General features: G+C 46.7%; 1 protein-coding gene across 1 annotated transcript in view; it reads right to left on the bottom strand.

Annotated features, from left to right (window-relative positions):
* LOC133015260 (fibroblast growth factor receptor 3-like) overlaps positions 1 to 23,522 on the bottom strand; it is a 60,508-nt gene that overhangs the window by 16,624 nt on the left and 20,362 nt on the right. Inside the window, 5 exon segments of the mRNA XM_061082423.1 lie at positions 770 to 960; positions 1,128 to 1,251; positions 10,843 to 11,012; positions 17,957 to 18,022; positions 20,715 to 20,978. Of these exon segments, the coding sequence (XP_060938406.1) occupies positions 770 to 960; positions 1,128 to 1,251; positions 10,843 to 11,012; positions 17,957 to 18,022; positions 20,715 to 20,978 (815 nt within the window).

Raw genomic sequence — 23,522 nt, 5'->3', positions numbered from 1 at the left:
CTGAATTACATTATTTACTGTGTCATTGCGGTATTTCTCTGTGATGTGTCATCCTATGCACCAACTTTTTTTGTTTTTTTGTTTTCTCTTTGGGTGGGGGGGAATTATTTACTTAATTTATTTAATTAGTTTTATTTCATCTATGTGTGTATTTTTTTTTAATTTTGTTTTGTAATTTTCTGTAATGTTTAACGTAGAGTGTTCTGTGTGCTCTGCATCTTCTCTGACATTGTGAAAATATTTGAATAAAATATTATTTTAAAAAGTAAATATTCTAAAAAAAAAAAAAAAAAAAATCTTTCAAATATTGACCATAGTGCTTGACATCAAAATGTTTACGATTATAACATTTAATGCGTATTTCTGCCCACGTCAGGGACATAGATTTGTTGAAATATGTTTCTGTTCTCCCGACTGATATGAATCAGCATAAACACTTGATAACGATATAATTAAATGGGATCCATCGTCAGCACTTGTCAATCAGTCAGTGCTCACACATCAGAGCAGAAACCCAGACTGTGAAATACAGTGATATTATTATTATGAGTGTTCACGCCTGTGTTCTGCAGGTGAAGCGTTTCCTCCTCATAATGACGCCGGAGTGTTGGAGGAAGGATCTCAACTACACTCTGCATATTATTTAACTCATTAAATGAGACATTTAGGAGAGATTAATTAAGAGAGAGAAGTTATCGTGGGCTGAAGTCGACTCCAGACTAACGCCGGTGAGCCTCATGGCGCCCGAGCGAGCGTCAGGCGGACCCACCTTCAGGATGTTGACGTAGGGGACGCCGTCGTGGCCGTAGCGACTCCCGTTGACCTCGATGTGCTTCAGCCACTGGATGTGCGGCTGGGCGTCGCTGTACACTTTGCAGTGGAACTCCACGTCGCTGCCCAGCACCACCGTCTGATTGGCCGGGAGTCCCGCCTGGAGGATGGGCCTGTGAGGGGAGCGCTCTGAGAGAGAGGAGGAGGAGGAGGAGGAGCCATTAGCTGCAGGAAGTGTAGTTTATTTAAAAAATATCTTTTTTTCCATTAACAAGACTCGTGGGGTTTTCAAACCACTTGTGTGTGTTAATGTATTCGCTGTTTACTCAGAAGCAGAAGGGGAAGTGGTTGTTTACCTAGAACGTCCAGCTGGTAGGTGTGGGTGATGGTGCCGTACTTGTTCTGAACTACGCAGGTGTAGTTCCCCCGGTCTGATGGCACGGCGCTCTCCATCACCAGACTCCACTGCTGGTGTCTCAGCTGAGGGGGGAGAGAGGGCGGGGGGGGGGCAGAGAGAGGACAGTCAGTATTTATTTGCAGGCCATTTGACAAGCAACACGATTTGTATTTCATATTTCCTCCAGTTGTTTGGAAAAGCACTTCCACACAGTCCAGATTCAAATGAAAGTCTCCGAAGGTTTCAGACGGACACTGAGGAAACTGAGGAAGAAATAAAAAAATAAAAAAAATTGCAATTTAAATGTGGATATAATCACAACCTCGTTCTATTTGACAACCTCAGCTTCCTTTTTATTAATTGCAAAACCGCTTGATACGGAACAGCCACGAAGAGGAGGAAACGACTTTTTCGACAAGATGGGAAAACGGTTCTGCATGTTTCCACAGCACCAAATAAATGGGCCGGTGATTTACGCTTTGTGAAAAACAGAAGAGCCGAGGTGGATGTGTTGTTCTGTCGGAGGAGAAGTGTCATGTCTGCCTGGAAGAGACGTGGGCCGGTCGGAAAGACTCGGACGGGTTTTACACGCTGCCTGGCTTTGTTTAGAAACTCTCTGATGTAGGATTTGTTTTTACAGTTTGCATTCATGTTTAATTTCAAATGTTAATAGGCAAAAAGCAAGATGACATGCAGAAATATCACCGGACATGTACACGCAAATCTTAAAGATGGAAAATCGCCTGGTGATGAGAGAGTGCAAACCTCTCATCACCAGGCTAACGACCTGTTTTGCCACGAGAGAGAAAGTTAGAATCTGTTGGATCTGCTGCAAACAATAACAGGTTCTGTTCTTTTTTTCCAAAATTTGATTGGAATTGGTTCAGTAGATTTTGAGAAATCCAGCTGACAGACAAACAAACGGCAATGAAGACGACGACAGCATCGAAAACAAACTATTTTTATAAACTCAGCTCCGTCATAGTTTTCTCCTCCTGCACCGACGCAGGGTTTTATTTTGCGCCTCCTGGTGTCTGGATGGAGGCAGCGGTCAGATGCTAACGTGACAGATTCAGAAGCTCAGGGGGGCGGAGCCAGCGAGCGGCGAGAACCGAGGACCCTGCTCCGCACCGATGGGGCCGTCTCCTCGGGTCGAGAGAGAGGGACGACCCCGGCAGCTCGAGTGGAAACATGCCACGCAGACGCTGCCGCTGCCGCTGCCGCTCGGCTCACGGCTGCCAGACCAGCTCGGACGTGAACTCCTCTTGAGGAGGTCAGAATTACTCCGGACGGGAGCGAGTGATGTCAACAAGGAGGCGATTCAGGCCGGAGCGCTTCACATCACCTGGGTAGGAAAATGTGCCGGAGCCGGAGAGGACTCGGTGTTTTCACAAACCTTTCACCCCACGTGCTGAGGGAACTTTCACACAAAGTGTACATGTGTGTAGGTGGAGGATCACACTCTCCTCCTCCTCCTCCTCCTCCTCCACTCTCTCTCACTCCCTCTCCCTCTCCCTCTTGGAGGCGCATGCGGAAAATAATTCGACAGTGTAAATATTATGCCTGTGTGTGCTTTCTGCAGTTGCATGGTAACATAGACCCGGGCTGCCCGTTCAGCGGCTGGCAAATGGGTTCTCAGAGCGGCTGCATGGCTCCACCCCGTCTGCCCCCCCCCCCCCCCCCCCCCCCCCCCCCCCGACAGCCCAGGAGTCAAACTGAAGTCAATGGCTGCTCTCATGAGCAGATGAGTGACGCCTTGTGCTGTGGTCGCCAAGCCCGAGCTGAGGGGGGGGGGGGGGGGGGGAACAGCAATGCACAAGGGGCTCAGCTGAAAGGTGGTAACATACGAGCAGGAGCCGGTTTGAAGGGGCCGAGACCACCAACAGAAACAGAGGGATTATTTATGTCTTTAAAAAGCCTGAGTTTTTTTATAATAACCAGGGAAAGTTCCCTAGAGTCTGTTTGTTGATATTTACTTTAAAGTGAGACTTTTAAATGAATTCATTCTACTGTTACACTACATTTTAACATGATTTACTCCCCATTAACTATTATTCGTGGGAACAGTGTTAAACTCTCACTCACTATTGTTTCACACGCTCTCACTGAATTGATTGTTTAGAAACTCTAATCTCCGAGTGACATTTCCACTTTAATTTCCCCTCCGTCTTTCCATCGGCACATTTAATTATTTTCTCCGAACATGCCGCTTGCTTTTATAGTCGTGTTGCCCCGGCTAACCCCGGCTAACACCGGCTAACCCCGGCTAACCCCGGGCTAACACCGGCTAACCCCTGTTGAACCTGCGGCATTAGCCACCGAAACGTGATAATCCCATCCATTCCAATCGTGCCAGATTCCAAACAGAATTAAATTATTAAGGAGCTTACAGTAGAGTCATACCAGGCTTTAAAGGTTTTATGGCTTTGGCCGTGGACCTGCAGAAGGGCAGCAGCCATGGGAATGGACAGAGAGTCTCACACTGCAAGAAGTGTGCGTCCGAGGGAGACGTGTAACCAGCGGATAGCGTCCGTGCATGAAGGGAAGAGGAGAACAGGGTTCGGATTCAGAGTTTGGTGCAGAAACATCTCGGGACACATTGAGCGATCGGCCTTGTTTTGAGATGTTTGTACTTTCCTCAGCGAGTCGGCCATGGAAAGCAGAGAGAAGGTTGCCTCACTCTATTGATAGATTCGGTTGTTTTAATCCCCAAACGTCTCGGGCCGCCAACTCCAACGACTTGTTAGAGACACAGACAGTTTTCTGCAGCCGAGCAGTTGTCTGAGAAAACACAGGAAGCGCCGCTCCCTCTGCAGTCCGAACCCTCCGTCTTCACCTCACATCGTGTCAGAACCAGCGGGGACCAGTTAGCAGGATTTATGGCGGCGTCAGAGCGGACCAGTGGCCCCGGATCTGTGCTACCGTCTAATTTGACCCACAGAGAAGGAGGAAACAGATCGAGGCGGCCCAGAGGACTCGCTATCAAAGCTGGGGAAGTTTGTGGGTCCTCGACGTTTGGCTCGACACACCACTGCATCAACATGGAGGAGAAAACCAAATCTAAAACCAGTCGTTTGATATGCGTGGTGTGTTTGGGTAGAGCGGCAGGGGAGGGAGAGCCGATGACCATAACGGGCCTTAAATTAAAAAGAGTCCAAAAATAATCTTGCAAAGTGTAGAAATTCCTCGACTCACAATCCGGGGGCCGCGTTAAACTCTGGACGGGAAAAAAACAAGGATTTAAAGTGCTTAAGGTCTTAAAGAGCAGCCGTGTGGAGCCGGGTTTAAGGGCCCGGCCTCTGAAACCTGTCAAAACAGGGATTGATGAACCAGTTAATCTCAGAGCGACTCGGACGGAACGAAACACAATAATTACTTTGTCAACTTTTGTCTCGCTTGTGCCGCCGCAGTTTAGCATGAGCACAATAAAAAATCCCGTTGGCAGCACACAACAGCATTGGTTTTGCCTGTCAAAGACTCAATGGGCCGGGGACACGCCCATCCCTCCCCACCTCCATCTGATGGCTCAATAGAGAGGCGACCTTCGACCTCCAGGCTCCGAGGCCCCGAGCGGCGCACAATGCTCCGGCACGTCGCCCCTGATGGAATTTCATTTTCCACTTTACAAATGAGCCACCCATCCCATTTACCGTTTCATTTGGTTGCAACAAGCGTACGGTGGAGTTCCCTGTGTTGCATTTCAATGGATTTACAAAGTGCCTGTGAGATGAGGATCCACGACTCTCAGGTGGACTCTCACTCGCTCGTCACGGGGGGTTCGAGGCCGTTTGTACGACGCCATCCATCAAAAGAAGCTTGGGTTCTATTATCTCTCTTCAGAAATGATATCATCACACTGCAAAATGTTCAGGAATATGGAGAATGCTCTTCTTTCTATGGACTAATTCTCTGTGTGACGTGTTTCCTCTTTTGGGCCCAAGGAAGTGACACGTTCAATATTCATAAACTTTCATTAATCAGGTACTGAGTTGAATATGTCTCCTTCTACGTCCTACGATAAATTGCGGTGATCCACGGCCACTAGTGTCTGTCCTGCCAGATGATGAGATTATATTTATTTCACCATATCGGACAGAAACAGACATTTATGATGAGTTCATCTCTGTTATGACAACATTTATAGATTAACTTCCTCTTTAGCAGTTTGTCTACAAAGTAAAAGCTTGACTCTTTTGCTGCAGTGCTCTATATGGAGTGTAAATACAGAGCTTTTATTTTGTGAAAACAAACAACAGCAGCTCAGTAAATCATTCAAACTTAAATTCAGTTTCACCACGGGAACTGCATTTCTAGTTTAACTGGAAATGAAACCTGGATCGATGAGCCGCTGTGATCTCAAACAACTGTCTCATTACAGTCCGGTCTCGTGTGGCTATTTCCTCGCAGCCTGGTGTCATTTGCACGTGATTTAATAAAAAGCAAAAACGCAGTGGACAGCCGAGCCTGAAGAGCTCTGGAGCGCTGGACTTCTCACATCAACGTTTCCTGCTGCTCTCAGAAAGCTGCAGGGATCTAATCAAACTGTTCAGATGCAGAATAACCACGGGATGAAGACAGACTGATTTACTGAGGCTCCTGCTTCACACACAAAGAAAAGAGATCTTCTTTATGTCGATGTAAATGTCTCCAAATGGTTTGTTTGCATAATTTAACATCAGTGCTGCACATTTGCTCAACAGTATTTGGTTTGCTCTCGTTGATAAAGTCACCAAAGCGGTTCTGAGACATCGACAGACACGTTTTCCACCTGAATACCGACAGATCTGTTCGTGCAGCTTCATTTGAATCAACTTGCAGACGAGCAAAGCAAATTTCAAGGTCAGGGAATAACTGCGTCCGCTGGCTCCGAGTCCAGCTCCTCTTTTCATTCAGTCTGTTCTGCCCTGAAGTGTCACATTCGGATCTATTTCCCAGAAAAGTACACGTAGCTCACGTTGAAGTCTTTACACAAACGCTTGAAAAAGCCCATTTGTTTCTGATTATGAGTCGATTTAGAGAACTGACGTTTTTTTGTCCTTTCTTCAAGGATAAAAGTACAAACTCCATCTCAGCCGACGCTATTTAATCTCACATTCAGCTTTCAGATAGGTGCAACACTTTGCCCGTCTGGAAGATTCCTCTCCACTCAACGGGAACATGTCGGGAACGAGGGAAACGATCTGACTGAAAGTGCTGCAATCTTCTGTCACATCTCCGGTACATTTGAGAAGGAAGTGAACCTGATGTCTCGGAGCTTTTGAACACGAATGTGATTTTGTCGCCTTTTTAGAAGATGGAGTTTAAGGAACGAAAGGAGAACACAGTGTTTCCCCAGAGAAACCACTGTCAACCACCGGGGGCAGACTAGAGCTGGGGAGATGTCTCGATTCTTAAATCGGATCAGGCGCTTCCCTGTCATAGACACACTCCCAGTTGGAGCAAGACGTGCGACAAAACCGTCCCATCACTCGTCCCAGACATCAGACACGCTCGCTTTTCATTCTGTAGAAATTACCCACGGCTGTCAAATCCAGAAATGATCTCGTCAGCTCCGCGAGGACGTGAGAGAAAGGAGGCTTCACCTCGAGGTCCCGCTCGGAGGAATAGAGTCTTTAGAAGGCCATTGTCAGGCTGTCGGGGCTCAGGGGGCCGCCACCCCCCCACCCGCCACCCATCTACCCCCCCCGACCCCGGCAGATGAACCCATCACAGGCAGATGTGAGGTCACGGGGGCTGTGACACCAGAGACACCGAGTGCACTGAGAGAAACGTCTGTTTAATGTGTCTGTCTCCACAACAACCACTCAATCCTGTTTCTCATTGTGAAAGATTTAATAGTTATTATGCTTTTGCTGAATTTGCTATTCATATGAAAACTTGTATTTTGATTACGTGCGGGTATTTCAGAATCCTGTTTATTTCCAAGTAGGTTTTCACAAACTTACTTATACTATATTTTGCATATTTGCTTTGGTGTTTGGTGCATAACAAACATAGTCAGCAGAAAGAAGTAGTGTAAGCACAAAGAGAAAGAGAAAGACAGGAGCCTTAAGTGTGAAATAAGTAAAAAAAAGTATCAAAGTAAATATATATATATATAAACGTAGATATATATATATATAAAATGTATAAAAGTTCACAGATTGTGCAAGACAAGTTTCTGCTGTATTCCTATTGGATGATATTCACACATATTGTAGTTGTGGTGCAGCTGCTGGTGAAAGTCCATTGAGTGAAATCAAATAAAGTGACCGACAGGTTAATGATCATGTGGCTCGAACAAAAAGATCTGAACAGTAACCACGTTAAAACTGAGGCGACATTATAATGATATCAGGCACATCACTCACTTTAATGGAACTTAATGTGACTTTATTGTCAGTGCACATTTCTCTCAGAGTAGAATCGGTCCCATGGAGAGAAAAGCACATTAAGAAAAGAGTTAAAACTGTTTCTATAGAAATGTGGATAAGGGAAAAGCAAAATTATGTTTATGGCAAATTACAAGGGTGAGTTGACTCTTTGAGACACATTTATTCTTCTCAATAAGTCTCAGTTATTAAAGTTACAGATAAAAACACTCTAGTGTGTCGACCCTTTTTGCAGCGTGCTGGGTCAGCAGAGGCTTTGACATTAAGACCGGGTGAAGACGTTACCCCCCCCCGGCTCCCCCGAAGCCCGGCAGTGTCACAGGCTTGTCTGTCACCCAGCGCCTTGAGTCTAAAGAGGGTGACCTCTCCGCTCACCTCCCTCAAGGGCGACAGCGGCCACATGGTGATTGGCTAAATGGATTTTAGAACCGCTCCGGGGACAGAGGGAGGGAGGGAGGGAGGGAGGGAGGGAGGGAGGGAGGGAGGGAGGGAGAGAGGGAGGGACAACGTCTCAATAAAGACACAGAGAAGAAGTAAAGATGTAATAATCAACATCTCCATCAGACTGAATGAATTATTCTTGTTCTGAAAGTACTTTTCCTTCCATCGTCTGTGATCTTTATTAGGGACTTTAAAGAGGGTCACGTAAAGTTGCACTTGTTCCAAAGGTGAAATCTTAATTACTACAGGAACTCTAACAGAGTTTGGCTGATGGGAATCAAAAGGAGTCGAAGCCTGGATGAGCCGAGGGGTGACAAGAAGACAAACGTCCCTATTAGAGCCAAAGATTAACTCGCTCAAGTCTTTTTATCATAAATATTCACGTACAATAAAAACTAAAAGGGCTAAAAAGGCTTAAAAGAATGAAGTCTGTGAGATACGTAAAGCTGCAGCTACTTGAAAGTGAATTTTAAGGGTCAATTCTTCGTGCCGAGAGAAGTTAATCGTACTTTAAACTGTGTTTTTGTGATTTACGTGCACCGACCCTTTTTAAAAGTCAATTACAACAAAAACAAAAGGAAAGACATCTGCTGCTGGACTGAATCTTTCCAGGACGTCGGCGTAAAAACAGATACGATGACATTTATACACTTCACGACTCCGATCGTTCTGCTTTAAGGCGTCGCTGCCAAAACGTAACCACCGAAGTTAAACGCACACCACAAACACAACATCTTCCTCTGGGTTGGACACTTACTGCCTGTGCTTTTCAGCCTGGGTGGCCGCGCTGGGAACCAAACCCACGGCGCCGCTCGGTGCCAAGCTCGACCCGCTGAGCTGCACCGAGCGGAAAAAATGTACAGGAATTTCGTCCCGGTGGCTTGTTGACAACTTATAGTGTCACATCTCACACCGACAACCCAGGACAAGGCCAACAGGACCGCACATACTCTGTCAGGTCTCACTATGGAGAGGCAGCTATACATATCGCTCCAATTATATATATGGATCGTCCCATAGGAGCATGTGTGGCGCTAAACGGTTCCGTCTGACACGTGGAAACGACGCCAACAACCACCCGACTGACTTCTCTGCACAGAACTCGGACCCTGTGGGATTCGGGAGGAGAAGCCGGAGAGGTGTTGAACAGATGGAGAGAATATCTACGTGCCCTCGCTGGTCAGTTTGGGATTAATCTGCTGCTAAAGGAACATTATCGTCAGCGTATCTTAAAGCATGTGTACGCTGGAAGTCGGTGGAGGGCCCGGTGCAAGTTGGAGCGTCCTGAGGCCTGGTGACAGGTGTGTGTGTGGGGGGGGAGAGAGAGAGAGAGAGAGAGTGGGGACAGAGGGAGGGAGACAACTGCTGTTGGTCTGCTGGGAGCAGATGTTGGAGATCTCTGTAAACTGTTAATAGCTGCAGGATCTCATTACATTTAACCCTTTAAATCCAAAACCTCCACTGGGAGAAATGCCTCCTCCAGCACCACCAGCAGCACCAGCAGCACCACACAAGTTCTCAACTTTGAATTCTAAAGTGTTTAAATCCACTCTCTGACATTACGACAGATGCTAACGATTCTTTATAACAGTTGAATTAGATCAGTTTAGCTTTCTGGTGGTTTGAGCAGCGAACGACAAGTTTAATTAGTTCTTCTGTGACACAAAAGGTTCAGAAGTTAATTGCCACTTCTGAAGTTTGCGACGGCAGCTGCAGGGTTTCGTTTGTTCTTCTGCGACAGCGAGTTAGTGGTTTGTTGTCGAAATCAACACAAAGAAAACACTTTAAATTGAAGGAGAAGTTCGTGGAAACAACAGCACGACCTTAAACTTCCATAAACTCCACAGAGCAAATCAGTAAAAGTGCTCAAATTAGCCTTTGTGCTGTAGACGTATGTCTGATGAAATTGGTCTATAAATAAAATAAAACAAGTGTGATTAAAGTGGTTACAATACACACTGTAAAAAGTTACGCTAAAATGGGAATAATTTGTAAAGTAGGGATTTTCAAAGGAAGAGAGTAGAAAGTCTTTAATGGTGTTGCACAGTTTAAATGCAGCTAAAGAAACAAACCAACAAATACGAGAATACGAAAATAGAAAAGAAGGTTCAAAATCCAAATTTGTTTATATTATTCTGGAAGTCGATGATGACTTTTAATCTTTTTAAATCTTAACAGGTAACCTCCTTCATCTCACGGAGAGAGAATCAGACGCAGGACGGAAAGATCCTGAAACAATTCACGTCTCTGGAGATGATTTGAACATTTCGATGTTTACGTTTATTTTGAAGCAAAACACAGGTTTCGAGTTGTTTGAATTCCGATGTTCTGAGCACAGCCCGTTTGTCTTTTAATCCTCCAGCTCCGGGCTATTAACCCGACACGAGGGTAAACCAGGCCCCGTTACCCTAAGCAGCGCCATTCCACATGAGAGCCCAGTGTTTAGAGTCAATCCCACGACAAAACTGAGTCCAGCAGCTGTTTGCGGCGCCGCGTTACTGTCAACACCGATCCATCACGCCAGTAAGCATGTATCTGTGCGCCACTCTGATTTCAGCGCAGCAGTTTGAGCCTCTAAATATATTCCCGGAGCCGAGGCCGGTGAGAAAGCCGCCGGGTCCCGAGGCAACGATTTCTGACCTTTATTCACCGTGAGAAGAAGATTCACCGAAGGACGAGCACTTCTCACTATTCGCGATATGGATATTCACACTCACAGCATCCCAACAATCAGGCTGATGGACACAGGGATTAAGATGCCTTGCTAAAAGGTTTCTCAAGAATAGGACACAGCAGCACCGCCTCCTCCAGGAAGATCTGGTGTGAGGACACGAATCTGTGAAAAGTTGGAAGCTCTCTCACCTTGATGCCGCCCATCCTCTGCTCCCCCTTGAACTCTTTGCCGTTCTTCAGCCAGTGGATGCTCGGCGTCGGGTTCCCGGACGCGGCACAGCGGAACTTCACCGTGTTGGCGGCAGGAACGGCCAGAAGCTTCTTGTCCATCCGGTCGGGCCGCGTCCAATAAGGAGCTTCTGTTGAAAAAAACACAAAACAGGGCGTTGTGTCAGTCATTGGAAACAAAGAGAGACGAGTTTTGAGTCGAGCTTCATGTCATTGGAGACAAACTTGGGTCAAATCTTAAATACGGTAACTCGATCCAAGTGCATATCTGGAAACATCTGATACAAGTCGAGCCCTTTGCAATAAAGTCCAGTCTCAAGACACCTGTCAAACATCACTCGAGACGAGTTCAAGTCAGGTCTCGAGTAATTTGAGTGATTCTCAGGCGAAGGCGAGTCGGTCAGAGCGAGTCTTAAATCACCGCTTTCAATAAATCACGTCCCAGGTCGACAGTTTGTGACTCGAGTTCGACTCACAGCTCTGCGGAGATGAGACACTTTCTGATCCCAACAGATTTCTCCTCAGTTTTCCATTTGCTGGCGTCTCCTAAGATCATAGAAACCTCGGGACGGACCCTTCAGGATCTTGTAATGTAATTGCTAAGAGATGCCACAGATTGGATTGATTTATGGACTTTGCCAGGACAGATGTGAGGTTCCACTGGAGGCCTGCGCTCCCAGAAACAACAACCAACAATACCTGTGACAGTTACTGACAAACTTTCATCATTTACAAAGCTAAGAAATAGTTGAAAAAGTGGAGTTTGAAGGATTTTCTTTAAATAGGAAAAGAGTTCGGACCCATGCAGTATTTTCTGGAGTTCGTTTTCTTTGCTACAGTCGGGATGAGACGTTTTTACATTTTACTTACGCCGCTGTGCAAAGAGACGCAGTGAAGCTCGAGATGCACCAAGCGGGTGTGAAACGCAGTTTGACGGATCGTGAAAGAGCACAAAGCGGTTTTGCGTGTTTCTCCCTCGCGTCCTCGGCCCTCGCTCACAATGCACGAGTGGGTTTGGACTCGTTGGATCCTGAGGGTCTGGAAACGCGTCGGGGCGATTTATTGAGTTGTATTGAGAGGAGGACGGACAAAAGGGGAGAGAGCAGCGAGTCAGAGAGGCCTGTTGTTCCCGGTGTGTGGGGGGGTGAGGAGGGCGAGGGAGGCTCACTCTCTCTCTCTCTCTCTTTACTGGTCTGTGTGGGTTTCCCAGGACAAAAGCTGGGGAGGTGGCTGACCGGTCATCAGATGTCTCTTTTACACTCTAAATGCAGCAGGAGCGAGGGGAGCTAATTACCATCTCAATGTGTGTGTGTGTGTGTGTGTGTGTGTGTGTGTGTGTGTGTGTGTGTGTGTGTGTGTGTGTGTGTGTGTGTGTGTGTGTGTGTGGGTCAAACAAAGAAATCCTAATTCTAACCCTCAAGCAACACACGGGCGGAGTTTATCTTAGGTGAGATGTCGATCACAGAAAGTATAAATATACCTGTGTGTGTGAATGTCTCTAAACTACCACGTGTGTGTGTGTGTGTGTGTGTGTGTGTGTGTGTGTGTGTGTGTGTGTGTGTGTGTGTGTGTGTGTGTCTGTCATAATGCCCGGGGAGCTCTGATATATTTCTGACACACATTTCTTTGGCTCCCGTCATGAAACTTTGGCTTCAGCTTCACAGAGTAATTACAACCAGAGCGAGAGAGATTGGACGATGAAAGACAGACGTCTCATCTTAGAAAGCAAACAAACACAACTTCTATTGTGTGTGTGTGTGTCTGTGTCTGTGTGTGTGCGACTCCACTCGAGCAGCTGAACACTGCAGCCTGCTTGAGTTAGAGACTCCCCAGCTTGCAAAGACAAACACTCTGCACATGCAACCACACACACACACACACACAAATACACAGACGCCGGGACTTCAGAGGACATTACGCTGACTTACACTGATTTCCTGACTCACTCTAAATCAAACCTGATCCTAATTTAACCTTTAAAACACGTCTTCACCTTTAATTTGAATCAATAACATTATGGGGACTTTCATTTTGTCCCCACAGGGAAGACAAGTCCGTGTAGAGTGATTGTTTAAACACGGGTAAAATATGGATTTTTACACAATGCTGGAAATGGTCCCTAGAGATTCAACAAATATGAGTACACACACATACACACACACACACACACACACACACACACACACACACACACACACACACACACACACACACACACACACACACACACACACACACTCACACACACACACACACCTTAAAAGGGAAATCACTGTTAGATATCATTAGCTCTCTCTCTCTCGTCCTCTCTCTCTCTCTCTCTCTCTCTCTCTCTCTCTCTCTCTCGACACTGAGCGCAGCGTGAGGCGTCTGAACACATTGTTTTCTTGGCATCATAATCAGCCACACACACACACACACACACACACACACACACACACACACACACACACACACACACACTCTGTCAAACAAAAACACGGACTGAGTTTTTAAACAGTCTCTCTCCCGATGTGTGGTCCTCCTCCTCTTCCTCCTCCTCCTCCTCTTCCTCCTCCTCCTCCTCTTCCTCCTTCAGCCACTATGACCTTTCTAACCCAGAATAGACGCCTGTGGGGATTCTGTCTGTTTCATCTCCACGGTTTTGTCCCAAAAACACTCGGAGACTAATTCCCTGAGCTGCTCGGCACTCGCTCCTCTGCCTCGGCACCCGATCACCTGTCAGGAGAACGAACTGGGCCGAGTCCTGACGTCTTCTCTTCAGCTTTTCGAGCAGCTAAGTGGTGCTTGCTTTATTTCCTGCTGCTGAAGGAAAGTGGAAACTGCTGCGTGTGCTACCTGAACTGTCCTGTGCAGGAATTTAGATAAACAATCATTAAATTCTGCAGAAACAACTGAGCACGAGCATGGATTTCTGTTCCGGGATGGATGACAACGTGTTTATGACGTTTGTCTTAACTACTCAAAGTCGCGTACGTGATTTAATTTGTGTTTTATATCATTTTTATTACTCTCAGTTGTAATAAAAGAGCCAGAGTATTTTCATCCAGAGCTTTGAGAAATGTGTGAGTGTGATTTGTTGGCTCCTCTGAAGCTGACGCACGTTCCTCTCCAGGAAAGCCTCTTCCAGCTCAGCAGCGTGTTCCCAGTACGCCCGGCAGACACTGGAATCCCATCCCATGTCTAATTGGCAGGATGGTATTTCCTCAGCAGGAGGGGAGTGGTGATGGGGCGGGGGGGGGGGGCCTCTCCGGGAGCCTAAGAATACTCCAGCGTTTTCCCGCTCCGCTGTTTGTTTGGTTTACGCTCGATAACAGAACCCGGAGTGCGGCTGCTGAGATCTCTGCCACGGAGGGGGCGCGGTCAGTCAGTGGGAGGAGTCTCCTGACGACTGGGAAGGTGTTTTCTCTCTCCTGAGAGTCTGAAGCTTCAGGTTTGTTCCATAGTTTCATGTGATCTGGTGAGTTTTGGTTCCACATTGTAATTTAGGGAATAAAGAATTTTGTCTGACATCCTGTCGTCATCATCTAGGTGGGCGGAGTCTACCTATACTTGACTCTGATTGGCTACGCCGTGCGTCTGACATCATGATGGTATTACTAACAGCGTGAAAACATCGTTGGTTGTTTTTTTGATCGCAATTATTGGAAAACTAATTATAAATCATTGGATTTTGGTAAAACTAGAGGAACCTTTAGAATGAAGAGGTCCTTCCTTCCTTCCTTCCTTCCTTCCTTCCTTCCTTCCTTCCTTCCTTCCTTCCTTCCTTCCTTCCTTCCTTCCTTCCTTCCTTCCTTCCTTCCTTCCTTCCTTCCTTCCTTCCTTCCTTCCTTCCTTCCTTCCTTCCTTCCATTGACTGAAATTCATGCAGATCCAGATTTCAATTTATAAATACTTTTGTTAATCAAATAACAAATCTAAAGGTCCGTGCATTGTCTTTGAATGTGTACTCCACAACGTTGTCCCGCTGACTTCCTGCTGTGGCTGTGGGTCGGGGGGGGGGGGCGTGACTTCAGGGCTCCGGCAGTCAGCTGGAGCAGGACCCACCGAGGGGCCGTCAGCGCTCAGACACCGATCGGGGGGGAAAGGAGGAGGAGGAGGAGGAGGAGGAGGGAGTGCTGGTCTAATTGTGTAATTGTATAATTGGCCCTCGCCGACGCCTGCGAGCACACAAGCAGATTTCATTACAGATAACACTGGGGCTCTTTGAAGGCGCGCTGCCCCCCCCCGACGGGCCTGCAGGGACCCTGGGCAAACAGAGCGGGAGGAATGGCGGCCGCGGTGCAGCGCCGGCGTGCGGCTCTCTGCTCGCCTGCCAGGGTAAACAAGGAGGCTGCATAGCTCAGGAGCACAGATTAGGCTCTGTTAACATTCCTCCACACACACACACACACAGACACACACACAGACACACACACACACTGCCCTTTGAATCCACACAGACTGAGTGTGTACACCGCTCTCCGCACTGAAAGAGGTACACACTCTAAACCGTAATCATCGTGTGAGGGCGCACGATAGTTTGATCTCTGACCTTCTACTTTCCTCGGGTGTCAGACCTCCAACACAGTCCAGCAGGTTTTTGAGCTTAAAAGTATAGAAACTACAAATAAAACTTCACACTACTCTGCAGCTTTAGAGCCGCTAGAAGAAAAAGGTTTGGGAACTTTGCAGAATCGTTTTAACGTGGACGTGCAGGAACTGAGATGTTTGGAAAAACTGTGGCGTAGACGCACAGATTCCAGTGTTGGGTTGAATTCTGCATTTTACTTCCTGTTCCTGTTTTGCCCAGAGTACCTGTGTGGTCACGTGATAATTAAGGTACGGGGATTGAAACTGATGCCAATGTGGACGGAGATGGTTTTAAAACGCAGCCTGAACCTCCACCTGCTCACTTCCTGCCTGAGATCCGAGCGCAGACTGGAAAGACACCGATGGGAACTGACTTCCTCCTCAAGAGAAAACCAAACACACGTTCTCTGTCAGTCTGTCAAACCTCCACAGGAACTACTGTGGCTGCCGGGCGGGAGTCTATCTCCTCTGCCTCCCCCCCCCCCCCCCCCCCGAGGGCCTCTGGAGACGGCCCAGTGCGTTCGGGAGTCGTGGAGAATGAGCTCATGACTGCAGAGGCTGGTCTGCCTCTCTGCTGTGGGAACACTGGGCTGTGGCATCATCTCCACTGGCAGCTCCCAGTGACTCTTCTCCTCTGGTTTCCTTCCGTCTGGCTGTCGCTCGGCAAAACGGATTTCTGCTCTTGCCCGCTCACTAATGAACCGACTCTTTCAGCGGCTCCAGCTTCCTCTCTGCATGTGGACGTGGATGTTCTTCCGCTCGGCGACGGGGACTCTCTCTCTCTCTCTCTCTCTCTCTCTCTCTCTCTCTCTCTCTCTGGCTGTGTGGCTCGTCACATGGGGCTCCGTTCGGCTACAGCCAGCTAATTAGCGGTGGCTTAGTGACCATTACGCAGAGATAGGGGGTTTAACGTTTTCGGGGCTAATCCTTCTCCTTTCGGCCAGGAAACCGGAGCCTCGCATGTCATGGGGTGGACTTACACCCAGAGATTAAGTCTGGCAGTCTGAGGCTATTTAGCGGCATTCAGGACGTCGGCGGTAAGCCGCTGCCGCTCCGGCCTGTTGAGAAGATCACTCCAGGAGGAAAGTGAAGCGCTCAGGTTTTTATATACGTCGCAGGTGTCGAGAGGAAGCTTCATCTGCTTTGTCTCTTTCCATCTCTCTCCTCTCGTGTCTCTGGGTAAGAGCTGCAGCCACGACGTGGTGATGAAAATGAAAGAATACATCTTTTAATTCTGCAGCATCTCAAGTGAGCAGAATGAGGGGATTACATGTTGAAAGGGATCTCGCCACAACAAAGACTCCTGTGTTCAGTAGACGATCGAGTGTTTGAGCCGTGGAGACGACGACCGGGGAGCGAGCGGTTGTTTCTCAGATATCAGAGCAGGGAAATAATAAAAGAAGAGAATCATGAGGTGATTACTTGTAACTGAGACTTCACTGTTATTCCTCGAAGCAACAGCCCACAAACACATGTTGGGTGAGTTTGACAGCATGTTGTCAGAGCTGCTTCACACGACTGCCGAGTGAAAATGTAGATTTAGCTCCCGGCTCAGAACGGTGAGGAAATCCTCAACTTTAAAAACATATATTAGAGAGAAAGAGAAAAACTAAAACTGACGACTTCAACACAAAGTCAACCATCTTTTTGGGATCTTTTGTTTGTCCTTTAAAAAAGACGTTTTCTATACCATCACATAATCTTGGTAACGTGATGTAAATGGACAGATTGAGCATCGGCAGCATCACCAACAGTCGTCGTCTCAGAGTTTCACTCAAAGTCAAGTGTGAGGATTCGGCTGCAGAACTTTACAGCGACTTTTAAAAAAAGAACTTTGTCGCTTTGCTACTGAAACATTTCAATATTTGGCTTCTGGCAACGATTTTGTTGAGCCTCTAAAGTTTAATGTGATTCAGAGAATTGTGAAGATGTCGACTTCTTCAGCTCCAGTGAACCGTCAAACTACATTCAAGTAATTATTCTGTATAAATCACTGGAAAGTTAAATGTTTTCTAGTGGTTCCCTCCCTGCTCTTCCATCCCGATATCTCAGAGGCAGCACAGCGCGGCGCCTGGTTGGTCGAGAGCCCGCTGAGGGGGCGGAGTCACTCTCTGTCTCTCTGGAGTCGCGCTCGCTGACAGAACCGAGCGTGCAAGGCGGCGCCATCCCTCATCGCTCTTTGTTCACCTGCACCTGAACTCTGCACATCTCCCGACGGAGCACCGAGAGGGATGAGATCTGACGGAGAACCGCCGGCTCCTGTTCTGTGTGATGGCGCCGTTTCGTGGAGTGCGTCCAGGGAGAAGCTCTGATGCGAGCGCAGGAAGATGGTTGTCAAATCTCAAATCTCATATTAAAACTTGGATTCCTGCAGAGGTTTTTATTGTCACGATGCTCATGAAGCTGTGTATTCGACTCGTTAACTTCCGCTTGTAGCTGGAAAGATCAAATACATTGTTTCACTTGTGTGGGTGTGGTTTGAAAAGAATAATTGGGAATTCACCATTTCCATTACCTGCATCTTCTGGATCTTCATCATAGTCTTCGTCATCACCAGACGACAGAGAATCTGAAAGGAGAAGACAAATCGGGTTTAGACTGAGGAACACGGACGGATCTCGAGCATGTGGAGCTTGAACTATAACGACCATCAGATAAGACCGACATCACATCTGGAACGTTTGCACCACTTCATTTAGTTTGTGCAACAATGGAGAGAAACTAAGAGGAGGGACAAATAAATAAAGGAATGAACTTTGTGCACATTAAAGCCCCAGCGGAGATTAAATGAAAACGAGCGTGATTACACAAACACACACACGTGCACACACACACACACACACACACACGTACGCACACATTCAGACTGACTCTGCTCATTGAGAAACTCATGAATGAGTCCACAGTTCTCCGCTGTGGCGTCCTCAGATATTACAAACATTTCCACAGACGGTACAAATGAGGGGGTCATTAGTGCGACACGGTCGTGTGAGTGTGTGGGATACACACTGACCCACACACTGACACACACACTGACACACACACTCTAACTCTTGCAAACAGTTGTGTGTCAGATGCCGTCTAATTGCTCCTCGACCACAGATACGAGAATCGCTGTCTCACATTTTCACGCCGGCTTTGTGTTAATTCTCGATGTGACCTCCACGTTTTCTGGTTCAGCTCCTCAGGTTCTGGTTAATGGGAGCCAGCTGTTACCTTGACAACCCCGGTGAGCTAAAGCTACTCCTGAAACACGGCTCTTCTCTCCGGACGCCTCCGTGCATCGCTCCACTTTGCCACCCGTGCCGCAGCAGAAAAAACATTCGGATTCCCTGAATTCTGGATGGACGTGAACTGACCAATAGAACCACGGTGCTCGGCAAATAAAAGCTGCAAAATACAATGAACTTCAGCACAGATTCAAATAATTGAATATATTCAGATTTAAGCTTAAACAAATTGGTTTGCTTGTGCATCCACAGTGTCAACGACCATCATACGTCAGCAAATAACTCGAATATACAAACGTAATCATTCTAACAGTGTGTAAAAGCAAATTTGTATAAATAATTGTGTTTTTAGCCGAATATTTGTTTTAATCAAAAGGTGAATTTAACATAATCTGTCAGCAATTTTTGTTCCGTCTCCAAACGTTTTTCATAACTGGCAAACAAGTTCTTTCATCTCCTCACGTTACACCTTCTCATTTACAACATGTGTACCGTGTGTGTGTGTGTGTGTGTGTGTGTGTGTGTGTGTGTGTGTGTGTGTGTGTGTGTGTGTGTGTGTGTGTGTGTGTGTGTGTGTGTGCTCTCTCTGCTGTCTGGATTCCGTCCAGGTGCTAAATCTGATACTGCTCCTAAATATCTGACACCTTACTCAAATATTTGAGTGAAAACACAATAGTCTGTGTGTGTTTAAGACGGAGCTGAGGCCGTGTTTAGAGAAGAGGGAGGAGAACAGGATATTGCCCTCACACACTATGACAAGTCAGACTTCATGAGTCATTTTAACATGTACCCAGTGTTGAAATCATATTAAAACGTCGGGTTTGGATAAATCTGCTTCTGAAACGTGCTGAGCTGGAAGCAAACGCCTTTATTCCACCTCCGTGTTTGTTTGAACAAATTCTCTCTGAAAGCCGAGTGTGACTTGGAAAGATTGAAGGTTTGTTTCTTTTTAAATCAGTGATGTGTGTGTGTGTGTGTGTGTGTGTGTGTGTGTGTGTGTGGGGGGGGTGATAGTGTCCTCCTGCCGTCTGGAGCTGATACCAGGGTCCGCCAGGAGAAGCTGTCCAGATCGGATCGGGCCTGGAGAAGGCCATTTTCTCCCCGGCTCACAGCCAAACACATGCATCTGTGTGTGTGTGTGTGTGTGTGTGTGTGTGTGAGACGAGGGGGGGGGGGTGAACTCTCATTTCTTGCCGCCCCATCTGTTTTCAATGATGAAATGTTTGGGGCTAATTGCTTTCTAATTAGTTGTCGATAACAGTTTCAGCTGGTGTCCATGAGTTTTACGGGGAAAGCTGCACGACTTTAAAGCTCCCGCTCGGTCTCCTCTGCCCCCCCCCACACCCCCACACCCACCTCCTCCCACCTCCTCCCACGCTCGAGCTCATTCTGCATCACACGCTAGTTTAAAAAACTTTACTCACTCTCGCACGATAATGAATTTCACCTTTGACTGGGCATCAGGGGAGGAAACAGCATGAAACGTGCCTGGGTATTAGTTGTATGCGTGTGTGTGTGTGTGTGTGTGTGTGTGTGTGTGTGTGTGTGTGTGTGTGTGTGCAGATTGGCAGGAAACCATCGGACTTGCAGCCAAGCAAGAAAAAGGAAGTAATAGAAGTTTCCTCCTGTTTTTATTGTGTGGAGACAGTTGGATAATCTTCATTGAAGTAAAACTCAGGTCAGTTTCAAAGTGCCGCGCCACTAATATTTGATTTACGTCACTTAATCCTTTCCCATATTCACACTGCATTAAATAATTGACTATATCTGTATCTACCAGTGATGTACTCGACCCCCAAGATGCATTATATGTATTTGACTGGGATCTTGTCACAGTTTAAGAGCTGCTGGGACATCCAGAAAGAGTGTAATTTATATATATATATACACACATTACATTTTTAAAGGCACATTTAACAATTCAGACCAGATATTAACTGTTTAATCAGTGCTTCCTAACTCGTGTGACACTTTAAGCTGCAGTCATGTGACCCCTGCAGGACACGGTGGTAGAGCGGGCCGTCCTCTCACCTGTCACCCTGATGGTGTAGTTGCTGAGCAGCGTGTCGCCGTGGGCGAGCCGGCACGAGTAGACGCCCGAGTCCTCGTACGACACGTTGATGATGCGCAACATCCTCTGGCCGAGCCGCGTCCGGTTGCCGGGCAACAGTGCGGCGCCGTCTTTGAACCAGACCACGGGCTGCGAGGGGTCGTCCAGCTCGCACGCCATCTCCAGCGGCTCGCCCACGCCCAGGACAAAGTCCTCCAGGAAGCCCGACTCGCTGGACACGGAGTCTAACGACAAAGAAGGACAGAAGGGATTGTTAGATACAGATAGAACCTGAATGAGTTGGAATCTATGTCTGGCTCCATAACCCAGTTTTCACTTAATTCACATTTAATATGTTACAAAAGCCTTAATTGGTTGATTCATATGAGAGTAAATTGAAGTTAAATGGGGTTTATATTGCCTGTTTATGTTTTACTGTGTACTGTAAATTGTATTGAATAGATCTAACTAGGTTACACTTCAATGGCACCTTTTTCCTTTTTGCTTCTATGACATATATGTTGCACTTAACTGTTCCTATATATTTATCTTCAGATATCGTTCTATTTTATTTTTATGTCTTCATTTTATCATTAGCCAGCGTGTATGTGTGTATCTGTGTGTGTGAGTACATGGGTATACTTATGTTTGTATACGGTAATTACTTTATTTATGCGCTGCTGAATGATGATTGTTGTTCTTCAAATCCCAATAAAAATTTGATCACAAAAAAAAAAAGTTAAATGTGCCGAACATTCACTGATTTGCTTTTTGATATCTGTATGGTGCAACACATTGGATTAAACAAGAAATATTGAGAATTTTTCAATATGATTAATGAGTGAATTAAAAAGTTGCAGGGTGACTTTGTAGAGAAGATTCTGCACAAACACGTTTTTCCCTTCTCCACCGTGTGATGAAGAGGGATCAGTGCCGACCCGCTGGCGAGCTATTGGCTGATCTGACTCTGGAACTTTTGACTCCAGCGCAGCGACGACGACGACCAGGCAGCAGACAGATCTGTGCTGTGTGGAAACCAACCCTCCCCCCCCCCCCCGGTCCTGTCACACACCAGCTCATTGACTCCAGCCGTGTTCAGCGCCAGGGAAAGAAACCAACATGTTGACCGGCTGCACCGAGGAGACACCGAGGCTCACGTCTGGATAAATAAACACTGGGTCCCCTTGTGTCTCCTCCCGTCCTCCCATCAGAGGTGTGCTTCTCAAACGCACCTCGATGACACAAGAGAGACAAACCTCATGCACACCGCGGGCGAACAACCCTTTTCAACACAAGGACACACACAAGGACACGAAATGGCTGAATACTTTCTCCCGTGCAGCTGGAGTCTCTGAATGAGCTGCTGGGGCAACAGAGGACACACACAACACGCACTTGTTCACACACACACACACACACACACATGCACACACAAACCCCACCCGCACATGGGAAACACTGAGCGAGGTGTGTTACCAGCGTGATTTATGACGACAAACACACACACACCCACACCCACTGTTGACCCTCCTGGAGGCAGCGCTCGCTCACACGGCTTTGAACTCACGCTTAGGAAATTGAAGTTGAGCGGTGGAGTTGGAATCGGGAGCGGACGAGACCAGACCATCTTCACGGGGGGAGAATACTGAAGAGGGGCGGTGAATTATAGATGGGATCTCTCATTGTGAGGCCGGGGGGGGGGGGGGGGGGGGGGGCAGCCTCAAAGATACACAGAGACGTGGCTGCACCTCAGTGTTTTCAATGAAATGAGTGATATCACATCGGGAAAATACTCATTTTGATGAAATAAATAAATAAAATAAAAGACATTTAACTTGAGCACAAAAGTAAATTTTCCTTAATGAGGTAATATGATGTCTTACTTTTACTGGACGGCTGTGACATTATTTTAAATGACGTAATATTTTGCTTCTTGTCTTTGATTTTTAATTTTCTTGTTTTTATTTGTTCTCTTCTTGAACCACTTTTATATCGTCTGTTTTGAAAGGTTTTGTAAAGAAAGTTATTCTTATATATTACTTTTTTTAAATCTGAAAGAATCCAGATTTTTATATTTCATGCTCGAATTTGTCTTTAATATAAAACGTATTTCAGTATTAACGGGAAAATGCAGAAGAACAGAATGAAGAACCAGTAGCTCTACAGCAGAATGAGGAACCAGTAGCTCTACAGCAGAATGAAGAACCAGTAGCTCTACAGCAGAATGAAGAACCAGTAGCTCTACGACAGAATGAAGAACCAGTAGCTCTACAGCAGAATGAAGAACCAGTAGCTCTAGAGCAGAATGAGGAACCAGTAGCTCTACAACAGAATGAAGAACCAGTAGCTCTACAGCAGAATGAAGAACCAGTAGCTCTACAACAGAATGAAGAACCAGTAGCTCTACAGGAGAATGAAGAACCAGTAGCTCTACAGCAGAATGAGGAACCAGTAGCTCTACAACAGAATGAAGAACCAGTAGCTCTACAGGAGAATGAAGAACCAGTAGCTCTACAGGAGAATAAAGAACCAGTAGCTCTACAGCAGAATGAGGAACCAGTAGCTCTACAACAGAATAAAGAACCAGTAGCTCTACGACAGAATAAAGAACCAGTAGCTCTACAACAGAATGAAGAACCAGTAGCTCTACAGCAGAATGAGGAACCAGTAGCTCTACAACAGAATGAATAACCAGTAGCTCTACAACAGAATGAAGAACAAGTAGCTCTACAGGAGAATGAAGAACCAGTAGCTCTACAGCAGAATAAAGAACCAGTAGCTCTGCAGCA

This window comes from Limanda limanda, chromosome 12 (genome assembly GCF_963576545.1).
Source record: "Limanda limanda chromosome 12, fLimLim1.1, whole genome shotgun sequence".
Lineage (NCBI taxonomy): Eukaryota > Metazoa > Chordata > Actinopteri > Pleuronectiformes > Pleuronectidae > Limanda > Limanda limanda.
Note: the sequence above shows the minus strand (reverse complement) of the source record. Positions and strands in the feature narration are given on the sequence as shown.